Source organism: Carcharodon carcharias, chromosome 20, assembly GCF_017639515.1.
Source record: "Carcharodon carcharias isolate sCarCar2 chromosome 20, sCarCar2.pri, whole genome shotgun sequence".
NCBI classification, from domain to species: domain Eukaryota; kingdom Metazoa; phylum Chordata; class Chondrichthyes; order Lamniformes; family Lamnidae; genus Carcharodon; species Carcharodon carcharias.
The window spans coordinates 102,646,215-102,659,193 of record NC_054486.1 but is presented as its reverse complement, the minus strand read 5'-3'; the positions used below and the strand labels follow the sequence as shown (position 1 = coordinate 102,659,193).

At 44.2% G+C, this 12,979-nt stretch overlaps 1 protein-coding gene across 1 annotated transcript in view; it reads right to left on the bottom strand.

The window, feature by feature from the left end:
* Positions 1–12,979, bottom strand: part of nrxn3a (neurexin 3a) — a 1,735,226-nt gene that overhangs the window by 1,066,770 nt on the left and 655,477 nt on the right. The window contains exons 10-11 of the mRNA XM_041214454.1: positions 8,519–8,722; positions 2,812–2,838 (exon numbers count right to left, since the gene is read on the bottom strand). Of these exons, the coding sequence (XP_041070388.1) occupies positions 2,812–2,838; positions 8,519–8,722 (231 nt within the window). The remainder of the gene's footprint in view (positions 1–2,811; positions 2,839–8,518; positions 8,723–12,979) is intronic.

The following is a 12,979-nucleotide window of genomic DNA, read 5'->3' as shown; positions in this document are numbered from 1 at the left end:
ATTGATGGGGAACGGAAAGTTTGTGATATTGGGCCGGATTTTCACTGAGTCGCGGAGACTCTGCGGACCTTTAAAAATGGCAGATGGGACCCGGATTCGGAAGCCCCACCCCAATTTACAACAGATATCATTTTTGCCAGTAGGGGAAAGAGGACAGACAACTCATACATGGGGGAAACCGGGGCTCAGCGGGGCCATTTAAACTCCGTGCTGAGTTCAAACAGATCCCGTTTTCACTATGGCAAGGCCTTCATCCTGCAGTATAGGAGTCACAAATTTATGGAGTAGAAATAAACGCTCTTGATGGGCAGATAAGGCCTGTCTAATAGTTATGGTCTTAAATTATTTAAATCGCTAGCCTATTAAAAATTAATGTGTTGAAAAAACCTGTTCTAGCAGTTACAATATCAGTTTGTTGACATTACCCAAAGGACTGTCATTATATCATTATTAATCTTGGGCTGTTTTCCACAACCTACGATTATCTCAGTAGGGAGGCTGTAAGTTCACAATTTGATTGACAGCTCAAAAAGGCTATTAAAGGATTAGCTGTCTTTGATATGGGGTTACGGATACAAGTCTGTTTGTTCGACAAAGGATTAAGTTTTTGAAGGGCTTTTGAAGTTTTGAATGGACGTGTTTTTATTTGAGCGAAAGTTGCAATAGATATTTAAATCTTCATTTTATTTAATTTCAAATGGTTCCTGAGGCCTGCCCATGGTGGATACTAGGTAAATTGGCATGGAGGGCGTAAGGGAAATGGGTGTTTGGGACATGAGTTGGCATGAATTGACATGAAACTGGCAAGGGGGCTCTAAGTGGTAGTCAGGGGTGGGTGGAGGGCATGAGATGGCATGGAGGCTATAAGGAGCCATGGGAGATGAGTGGAGGTCATGAGTTGGCATGGATGGGGCATAGGGAGTGAGTGGGGGGGTGAGGTGGTGTGAGCGTAGAGGGCTGAACGTTTAACAAAACAACTGGGACAACGTCCCAGAGAACCGAGCCGGGCCTTTTAGACAGTCTGCCCCGCCCCTCGGTAGCCGCTGCGGCCATATTGCCACCTCCAATCTGCCTCCAGGGACGGCAGGCCCAACTCCATCTCACACCAATGCCACCAAACTGCTCCACCGAATCCCCAAACCACACCCCACCCCACCCCCCACCCCCCAACTCCACCGAGCGAAGAATCGAGCCATTTGAGGCATTTTCTCCCAAGGTGGGAGAAATTTCCCAGCTCGAGCTACCCTCCTGGTGAGTAAAAAAATGCGGCCCATAATGTTGTGTGCGCCAGCAAATACTAACAGAACACAAAACACTGCAACCAAATCTCAGATCCGGCGAGCAGAACGTGCTCCCACGAAAGCAAATGAGTAGCAGGGCAGCTTTAAGACAACAATGGCAGAGTTCTCTCACAGGTTATAGTTCTCACTGTTGCTGTGGCAGAACATGGACATTACACCTCAAACTATTGTGAGCAGAAGATGCGGGTAAACCAATAGTGTACCTTGAGTTCTGTGCAACGCCATTCTGCTAGAAAATAACTAACATGCGCTAGCTATAAAATACAGGGTTGAATTTTACGGGGGGGGGGGGGCATTTGGCTCCCCCACCCCGTCCCCGGTAGCAAAATCAGCCACGACCCAACGTACTTTAGAAAAAAGCTGCGATAATGCACTGGGGCAGCCTTAACAAGGTGATTGTGGGACTTCTGCCCATCAGGGACAGGAAGTCCCGCCCTCAAGAGCTCCCAGCCAATCTGACTGGCCGGCAGCTGAGTAGCCTCAGCAGCACCAAGTAGTGGCCACTTCTGGGACTACAAGGAAGTTTCCGGGACGAAGCTTCATGGATGCTGGTAAGGTAAATCGAGGCTTTTTGGGCGGGGAAGGGTCGGGCACCCTGGGAGGGGGGGCGGGGGGCGGGGGGGGTGTAGGGGGGTGTGGTGGGGGGGGGTGGTGGGGTGCACATTCCCCTCCAAGCCACACACCATCCTGATGTGGAACTGCATCACCATTCTTCACCGACGCTGGGTCAAACTCCTGGAACTCCCTCCCTAACAGCACCGTGGGTGCACCTACACCACATGGACTGCAGCGGCTCAAGAAGACCACCCACCACCACATTCTCAAGGGCAATTAGGGATGGGCAATAAGTGCTGGCCTTGTGAACAAACAAAAAAAACAGCCTGAGAGTATGTAATCCCAGTAGCGATGGAAAACCATGCAGAACTTGTACCTGAGATGAGCAACTTGGTTGCCCTCATCCACACTTCAAACTCTTTGCTCCCACAGTAAAACTATCTCCAGTGCTTTGACTTACTGCCCTTGTGTTGCTTGTGAATGAATTACACCTGCTTCTTTGCTTTTGTGACTGCAAAAACATTTAACATTTCGTTTCCCTGACCATTCAAGACATGCAGGTAATTACTAGAGCACAGTCAAATTCCATTAAACTTTACCCTGCCGAAGAAAACAGTGGGTTTTCAAAGACACAGGCTTACAAGTGGTGTGATTAGCACCATGTAACAGACCTCAAGATCAAGACCAATTGGCTTGGGATCCAATAACTGTTCTCTATGAAGGAGCTGAATAGACAAAGAAAATCAGAACTTTACACATTTTACTGGCACTTGTTAATGAGATTTGACTGCGAGTTATTATTACTCATTGATCTTTTGACATATTCAGAAAGTCAATCTCTGTAGTCTTTTCCCCAGTGTATCTAAAGACATAACGACATATATACAGCATTAAGCAATTCTTTAAAACACCATAAAAGCATTAAGAACAAAATGAAACTTGAACAATAACTTACTGGAGTTACAGTTAATCCTGATACAGTCTAGACGGGGAAGAATAAATGAAAGATGAAATCGCATCCTTCAAGGTAACAGCTGCAGACATCCAATAACAGTAAGTCCACCCTTCCGGGGACAGACACACGCAAGAAGGTGGCCATTTTACTTCACTCTTCATTTCACATATGCATCAAAGATCTTCACAAAATGAGACTCAAACATGGATTTGTGACCTCCATACAACAAAAGTCTCGCAGAAATTTTGCACATTGCACTATACTCATTTTCTAGTCCCAGTGAAGTAGCAGAAGCCTACTTTTCTTTAGGATAGCTCACAACTTTTTTTTTCACACTCTTATCCTCCTCCCCTCCTCCCCACCGCCTCCAACCTCTTATTATAAAATGGCCACTTGCAAACAACTAACCACATGAAAACTCAACCAAGATTTGGCAGTGATTGTTTCAATTGTAAGCCTCAAAGATGACTGGCTCGACCATTTCACAAACTCGTGCCCAACTAGTCTACCAAATACTAATGAGGAAACCATTGGAAGAGAGCATTTAGCAAGAAGATGGGTGAGCAGGTGCTTTGGCAGGGCCAGTAATCTTTGAAATGTCTAGCAAGTTTCTCAAGGACTTCATTAAAATATCAAGCACGGGGTATAAAAACCTGTGAAATTGTTAAGAATAACACCAATTATTTTCAAATATTATTTGTGTACTGAAATCAGACGTCATGAGCAATGGAGTTTTTCTCAAATTGTTACGTCGACCCAGGAATATTTAGACGAGTCAGACATTGTCATTCTTGATTATCAAATGGCTTACCAACACTTTTTTATTGTCAGAATGGGTATCTCCTTCAATGTCTACGTTGAATTTGATGCACTTCTTAATCCAATTAAAGCTGCCGGATCAATATTTCCCTCACTTTAACTGTTGCCAATTGACAAGTATATTCTTCTTTTTCAGAATTAATTCAAGGGGGAGGCCTCGGCCTCCAGGAAATCAGGCAATTCTGAGAAATTCTTGAGAAACAACAAGGCGAAGAGCTACATCAACAATCTGGGTTCAGTTTCGCGTGGCCAGGTTTGTCATGTGTCGTCAACCGCAACAGAAAAGTGGGTGCAAACAGCCGCGGACCATTTGGCACAATCACCGTACAGAGGCTGCGATACCTTTCGGGGCTACGCAGCTTTCCTTCATCATCATGTTGTCCCTACCCTGAAGCCCGATCAGTCAACCACGATGACCTCATCCTCAACTCTAGGCGCTCTGCTTAATAAAATAAAAAGGGACGGATATTAAATGTGTCCGTGGGGAGGTGCAGTTAACTCCCAGGCGCTCTGAGATGTGTTGCCTCTGGGCAAGATTGAATGTCTCTGGCGTTTACGGAATTCCATCAAATTTTTCTGCCTTTAAAACAATCACTCTGCCAGCCCACGCCAATTATGGGGTTAGGTTTATACAAACTCGGGGGATAGAATGTGTTTTATTCCCTGAGTTAAGTTATGAGCAATTTCAATATAGAGAATGTGATGTTGGAGTATACGCTTTAATTCCTACATAATGTAAGGTTAAAGGAGAGGTGTTTCTTTGTACCGTCCCTGTTAACAATTAAGTACTTGTTTGTCTGAGCTTCCTGTTGACTCAGTGGCCATATGTAGACAGACAAACAGAATGATGATTCATGCAGGCGCATGTTCTGCAAGATCTGATCGCGTGCTTAGTTTGGCGATTTCAGACTGGGTGTCAACAAGGCGGACGCTTTCGTTAACCTAAACGCCCTCAGCATGGGGGCAGCGGTGGGGATGGATGGAGAAAATTTATTCAGGGTGCCTGCTCCTGATAACTATCCAGCGACTGCGATTGAAGAAGGTTGGTCACCGGATGAAGACAGGAGTGGCTTGTCCTAAGGGAGTGACCACATGGGGAAGAAGCAGAAAGGGTGTCCAAGTGTTTGTAATGGAGGATCTTGAGAAGTGGAGACATATAAAATACTTATAATAAAAATACTTATAATACTTATTTTTTGCCTATTAAATCCTTGCAAATACTAAGGCTTCCAGAACCTGAACTATCAGATCTGAAGGATTCTAAATGTATGGAATTCTAATAGATGTTGCAAAAAAGGGACATTATGTTCCTCTGCAAAGATCTTTGTATTACACTTATTGGACAGGCCTTCATGAAATCTTGGATCCTTCCGAGGATCCCTTGAAACTTTTAAACTGAAGCAGAGTTTGCTTCTCTTGAATGCTGGCTTTCTGACCTGCATTCTCCAAACGTTTCAATGTTTAACACTGGGAGCTTCAGCTTTGCCCTGAGTGTTCAGTTCTCAGTCTGACTGTTAAATCTCAGGCCCTGTCAGCTGCAAACCAATTGGGTAGCCAAATTTGCAAACAGGAAGAAGAAAATACAAAAAGGAGGCATTTAGCTAGAAAAAAAAGGTTAAAAATTGAGTTCAGGATTAATGGCATTGGCAATGCTCTATGAAAGGTTTTGTTTTGATGGGTGGAAAAATATATTAATAATGTTTGAAAAAAAACCTATTCATTACAGATAGCTGGAAGAGGCTTTATGGTGAAAAATGTGGCCATTTATGGCCTAACATTTGACTCTTCGGACTCGCTATGAGGGAATGTAGCTAAATCAATGATACATATTTTCTCCCTTGTTTTCATTAAACAAGCTAAGCAATTATCATTATCTATCTCGATGTGCCCTTAACAGCTTCAGTGCGTGCAGTGATCTACAGTGTAGGTGATGGGAATATTGATCTAAGTTCTAGTGGCAGACATTGCTGCTCTACTCCTGAAAGCTCTCCAACTCTCTAAATCATAATTAGAGAGTAAGTTAGTACTCTTCTGGGCTACCAGCATGGTCATAGTCTCAACAAATAGTCTCCAGAAGAGAATCAAGAGATGTAGGGCTCAATTTTCTCTTTCAAGCAAGGTCAGGGTGGAAATGGACTCATGACCCTGTCGCGACCCTGACACGTTTTCCAGAGTCCCGGGGTGGGGTGGGGGTGGTCACTCGGACTGAGGTTCAAGCAGAGTTCCTGACCCAAGTACAAGACAGCCAATGCTGGGTGTAAAATGGTCAATTGCTGGTCTAGAAATACGGGCATGGTTGCGCCAGGGGAGACAGAGACGCCACCTAAAGAGGCCCTGAAAGTAAAACATTGATAAAGCTTGTGTACACCTTTATTTGGCACTCCCTGTCTACCTTCATCCAGGAACTTCAGCTCCTTATCATCACCACCCCAGGGACCACCAGCAGGCTTCTCCTGGCAGTCTTGGGGAGCGACTGTAACTGGGCTGGATTGGGGGTGGGGCGAAGGGGAGGGAAATGGGCTGTGATTCAGGATCGCCCCCCCGGCACCAACCCCACACCCTGCCCCGCACCCCCTTCCACCCCACCCCACCAGTCTGGCCATCCCCACCACTGGCAGAAAAAGGGGTGCACAGCAATAGTGGGGGATAGAAGTGAATGGAAATTATGGATGGGGATCCAAATTTGCTACATTTTCTGCCACTATCCTACCAGATGTTGGGTAGTGGTGGTGGAGCTTGTTGAAGTGGCAAAAGGAAAATCCACTCCTGACATTTAGATTTTTTTTATGAAAAGAATTTGAATCATCTAATAATTTGAATTAAGCAATTTTTAACCAAGAGTAGGTTATACCTCAATCAAGGTTAAGAGGCAATTCCTTTGTAAACAGCAATAACTGATGTTATTTGGTATTATCAGGGATAGTGAAGCAGATTGTGTTTTAAATCAGTACAAGAAGCTTAATAAATTTGGAGAAGAAACGGTTAAAAAGTTGAAATTTTCGTCAATGGATTATTAGTGCCAAACATCACTTTCCGTAATCACATCGCATGGAGGTTCCTTCCAGAGGGCAAGAGGCATGCGGAAATGTTGAGATCCTTTAAAAGATTCAATTCACATTGCTGTACCTGAGATCTAGCCTTACTCCATGCGCCATGTGTGCCCCCACTAAGTCATTGGTTATTTGCACCTGGCTGAGGATTGAACGCTTTATTCGCAAAGCAACTGCTAAAGACGAAATTTTGTTTTAAAGTTTAGTTTAAAAGAGAAGGAGGAATGCAATGCCTGAGTGTCTGAGGCTGGCAGTATTTGGAATGCTGCTTCCCACTTAGCCTGGACAATAACAGGATTCACTCAGTTTATGTTACGCAGTGATCACTAGAGGGCATAACCACTAAAATATGTACAATGATGAAGGAAAGCTTCAACAGGATGCTAAATAGAGAGAGTGACGGCACAGGAATCATTGAAAATGTTCTTGAATTTACTGCAATAGTAAGTGCAGTGAGATTTCTGTTCTGGGAGGGGTTGGACCAGCATCAACTTCTGCATCAGTAAAACAACTTTAATTTCTCTTTTCTTTCTCCCAGTTAGAAAGCCGTTATATTTTGTCTTTCAAAAATGCATCTTTTTTTTGGCAATATTCAAAATAATCAAAAGTGTTTTTCAAAGCAACAACGCTTATTTACTTTTAAGTCTTTGATTACAAAAGGCGGAGGACGAACTGTGAAATTGTGCTTTAAAGAATGATGCGTCCATCCATTTCAACTCGGTCAAATAATTGATTAACATTCTTAAAGGGGTAGAATCACTTCGTCCCCATCAAAGTTCATCGCTACACGTTTTAAAATTCTGACCAGGCATTTTTCGCACATAATAAGTGGCAATCAGTGCACTGATTATGAGAATTATGCAAATGCATCTCTAATGGCAGCTTTCTTGCTCATTAATTGCACAGGGAATTTTTTTTAAAAAAAACATGGCTAGTGGAGATTTAGAGAGATTTCTGGAGACAGCTATTACAACCATAAAAATACACTGATGCACGATTGAATGCTGTCCGATGGTTAATCTTGATGGATCGTTGAGAGTCAGAGAGCAGATATTGAGGTTCCCAATTTAGTGAGGGGCAGGCAGGTTAGGGAGCAGCGGAGGGAAAGATCTTGGGGGAGGTAATGCGAGCCGGCTGCAGGTTAGGTTGTGCACTCTGTTCTCAGGGCTGTTTGCCAAGCGGGCCGCAGGCTTCAGGCCTTTGAAGGGTTGATAGCCATCTTTTGACTGATGACTCATGAAGCATTTTGAAAAAAAAATTAAGCGAGAACTTTAAATTTAAAAAAAAAATTACATTTTATAAAACCACTAAAATGAAGAACAAACACAACTACAAAAAAAACACAAAAAAACTACACATATTTACAAAATATTCTTTAAAACATTTTTTTACATATAAAACCCACCTGAGTAGGTCACAGCACTTTTTCTTTTATAAAAAATGAATTATTATGGGAAAACAATTACTTTCAAATGATTTTGAAATGTGCCTCTAAGTGTCTTATTAAACAGTAGCTGTGACTTACTTGGCAGTGCCAACAGATATGGTTGCAAAAACATGAACAGTTGTTCAAAAGATGGTCCATTTAAACATGGATTTCAAATCCAACATTTCATAATTGTCTCATGTTAGAGAATAATTTCATGCACATTTTACACAACAATGAAACTATTCACAGTGTTACTAATTAACTTTACCATTTTAGGAAACTAGGTGCAGGATAAATTAAGTTCAAGTATTTACTGCATCGGGATCGTTATTAATAGTTTTTACGACTGATAGGAAGAAAACCCTAGACATGAGCTGCATCAGCCCTGCGACGTGACATCATACAATACCTAAGTTGACTGTCAGCTTGACGCGCCCTCCGTCGAGTTCCAGGCGTAGTGTGTCAGCCGAGTCCCTTGAGGTCGTAGCCACGAGCAAACCATAGGCGCGCTGGGACATGAAGCGAAGAGAGACATCTTCAGCTTCTGTGTGCATTACCCAGGGCATGACTATCTTCAGGTACATGCTGCCATCGTAGCTGAGAATGGATGCCTCTACAGGGATAGAAATAAAAGTGGTGTTATGTTACAGCAGCTTGCCGCCTGGGAGGTGTCAATCTTTGTCCTGTGCATCAAGGCTTGAAGGAATTTAGTCTTTTTTAATGTACACACACAACTGAGTGCATTTTATAACATGCTGAGTTTCCAGCTTCCAAGCAGGGATTTTTGCATTATGATTTTCCTCCTCACATTCTACATGATGACTGAATGTTGCACCCCCTTCCAGACTTTGCCCGAGAACACTAGACTGACAATTGGCTCATGCCCAAATTCTGCACCATGACCATTTAACCCAATCAATGAGCAAGAGAACTGTGTGGAATTGGTCCTCTCACATTATCAGGATCTGATTGGCGTTTTGACGATGCCAATTGTTAGATATCGTGTGTCTCGGATCTATGCAGCAATGACACTAGTTTCTATGTGTGTAACAGGTTTTGTTAACAGTGCTTTAAAATGTCTACTCCATGCTTCAACTTTGACTTCCAGCTCTTTCTACAGTTTTGTTTACTTTTCTCTGAGTCCACGTCCAGGCTTAATTAATCAAACTCAGCGAGCACCAATAGCAAGCCGATTCACATAATCAAACACAGAACAAGTAAACCCCATACCAATCATGTCACCATCCTGAAGTTGGTGGGAGTTGGCTGGCAGGGATGCTAGCACTGAGCCCATCGGGAGGCGCAGGTGGTGGGGGTGGAGGGGTGGGGGAAGGCTTGGTGGGCGAGGGGGTGGGATTGTCAGAGAGCAGAGTGGAGAGCGGCCTGCAGTTTCATCATGGAGCACCTTCCTGCTTCTCCTAGCTCCACGGAGTCAGGCAAGTTAATTTTTTTGTGGTATCCATCAGCAGGATTTTTAAGGACCAATAGTTTGGCTGTCATATGTGCAATTAAACCAGCTGCAGCATGCATGGTTACATGGCACATGCTGCAGTCGGTTGTGACCTGAATACTCCCTGGAATCTCACAGGAAATGATACTAATGCTGGCTTCAACCTGGACAACTCCAGGATGCGCTAAACAATTTGCGACAAGGGTACGCCATTTGCCATATTGGACCTGTCAACGTTTCTTTTCCATCCAAAAAATGGGAGCTGGGTAGTCTGGGTGTAGTCTGAGTGTAATCTGATTCTTCTGGGGGAAGTGGCATGCATGGCACAGAAAGTAGGCAGGAAAGTTAGGGGAGGTGATCCAAATCGTTTAAATAAAAATAATGGGCTGGATTTGGTGGGGGCGCTGTAGTTCTCTCCTCCCGACAAGAAGCTCGGTGGGCTGAAGGCAGGATTTGCACCCCCTCAGGGACAGGAAGTTCCACCTCAGAGAGCTGCCAGTCAATCAGGTGACCGGCAGCTCTGCAGTCCCAACAGCGCCAAGTGGGAGCGCTGGACATTGCAGGAACTACAGGCAGACCCCGATGGAGATCGTCACTGGAGCTGGACACCAAGATAAGTGGGGAGGATTTTTCCCTGACTCAGGGCTGACAGTGAGGGGGAATAGAGGGCTGGGGGTTGGGGGATGGGGAGAGGGTAGATAGAGAAGTGTGATTTTGGGAGGAGGGGAAGGTGCCTCCGGTGGATACGTGGGACCCACAAAGGTGGTTGCCCCCACTTTGCCTGACACAACTAAAGCAGCAGGAGCTTCCCATAGGCTTTTCCCTGCAGAATGGGTGGAATGAGTGGCCATTAGTTAGCCTCCACTCCAAGGCGAGCACATAGGCAGTAGGAAGGCACCATGGCAGCAAGGGTCAAGAGGAGAATTCCAGAGTGGAAGCTGTTGTTGCTGAAAGGCTCTTGCATGGATGGAGGGGGGGAGGTGAATCCACAATCACTGAGAGTCTGAAGCATGGGGATGTTAGATGGGTGAAAACAATGTAAGTAAGGGTGGAGTGAGCCCAAGAGAAGATGGCCAGTGAGTAGCAGAGGAGAAAGGTTGCGCAACAACTTTAATGCTACAATGAGCAGAAGACATTGGCACTGGGTGTTAATCTAATCCCAAACTAGTTGGTCAAGTATGAAACTAAACACTAATACTTTCATTGATAATAGGTTTATTCCTACCTACTTACCCAGTGTCCCAGCACTCTCTCTTTATATGCATTTTCAAGTCAGGGAGCTGATGGAAGAAGGTAATCATTTCAATCATGGAGGCTGTGAGCAGCGTATGAACATTCACACTACAGCCCATGTACACTCCTGTGGAAACCTTAGCCACTTGGTCACCACAGCTGGCAGTCTTCTTTATAAGTGTTCTAGGTACTTAATTAACCAATGTTCAACTGTATAACTCAAGACTATAATTAGCATACCACTAACACTGGGGTGTGAAAATTGACAGCTAGTTCCAAGGTAAAAATACAAACTGTTGGTGAATTTTGAGAGATGTTTAGCTCAGGATTTGTTTCTCCAAGCTTTTGAGTTTGTAATATTTCCCAATCACATGGATTAGATATAGAGTGAAGCTGCCTCCGACCTGTCAGGTCAACCTCAACATCCCAATATCACACACCAGTCAACTCCCATGCTGCTCAAGGGTAAGGCTGCCGGCCTAGGTGATGAAGGCAGGCCTGTAATGGTGGAACGATGAAAATCAGGGGATGCAAGAGACCAGGGTTGCAGCTGGGTATTGGACTAGAAGGGCTGCAGGAGGTTACTGAGACAGGGAGACATTCCACAAAGCCCATGCTATGTCTCATTTAATTTCTTTAACGTCATCTCCCAAACCCACAGCTTACACCATCTCGAAGGGCAAAGGGATCAGCTGCCTGGGAGCACCATCACCAGTGAGTTAACTTTCAAGTCACAAACCATCCTGATTCAGACATTCGATTCTCATTGTTGGGTTAATTCCTAGAGCTTCCTAATAAAAACATTGTGGGAGTGCTTTCAATACAATAATTGACGAAAGGCTCACCGCCACCTTCTTAAGGACAATGGTGGGGGGCGGACAATAACTGCTGGCTTTACCAGTGACATCCTGAAAATGAATTTTAAAAGGTGAGCATTTCTCATGAATGTAATTAGGTAGTGAGTGTTGGCTGGTTATTCAACAATGCAAAATATCAAGTCTGAACCTGTCATTAAGTCCACACAGGTACAATTTTTAGCCAAACTCGTTGGAAAGCAACCAGGAGTGGGAATCCAGCTTGATTTTCTTCCTCTTCTCTAGCCCAGCTCATTAAGTTAAATTGTGGAGCCTGTACCAACTCACCAATAAAACCAGCTGACATAGGTTAAACTTAGTGATTGGATAACTTAGGTGGATTCTATCAAGGGATCGTCCCGATTTAGATAGGAAGATCAGATAATGGAGCTGTTGACTGATTGCAGCACGAAATCTCTATCAATTAATCAACAAATGACTCACATTAGGGGGGGGGGAAATCCTGGGGGTGGAAAGCTTTGGGGACCACAGTCACCCTTCTGTTCCCAAGAATGCTCCACTCAACACTTAACATACCTCAAACAACTCATATATTGCATCCCAAAATACCATTTTCTGAAATAAATCTACTTTTCCATTTGAATGAATCAATACTAACTGTTCAAATGGCTCAGTATTATAGTGATTAAACACTGCAAGTGACAAAATGTAGCATTCCAAAAGGCATGGCACTTAAAACAGAATCCCACCAAGAACATTGAGTCCTGCAGCTACTCAGATGTAACTCACAGGTTACAGAAAAAAATTAAATAGATATTCATTATCTTCATGATATGAACCAGAAGATTCTTTTTCCCCATTTCCTGCTAGAGGGTAGAGAATTGTACGTCTCCACATAGTGCCCTACCGGTGTAGACTGCAAGCCAACACCACACTGAGGATACAGTCCATTGTGTTGTCTGGCACTACCACTGTGCTAAGTGGGATAGATTCAGAACTGATCTAGCAGCTCAAAACTGGGCATCCATGAGGTGCTGTGGACCACCAGCAGCACCAGAACTATATTCAACCACAATCTGTAGCCTCATGGTTCAGCATATCCCTCATTCCGCCATTATTATCTAAGCCAGGGGATCAACCCGGGTTCAATGAGGATTGCAGCAGAGCATGCCAGGAGCAGCACCAGGCATAGCTAAAGATGAGGTGCCAACTTGGTGAAGCTACAACACAGGACTACATGCAGGCTAAACAGAGGAAGTAGCACGCGATAGACAAAGCCAAGGCAGCCCACACCCAAATCAAAGCTCTGCAGCCCTGCCACATCCAGTTGTGAATGGCGGTGGACAATTAAACAACTAATCGGAGGGGGAGG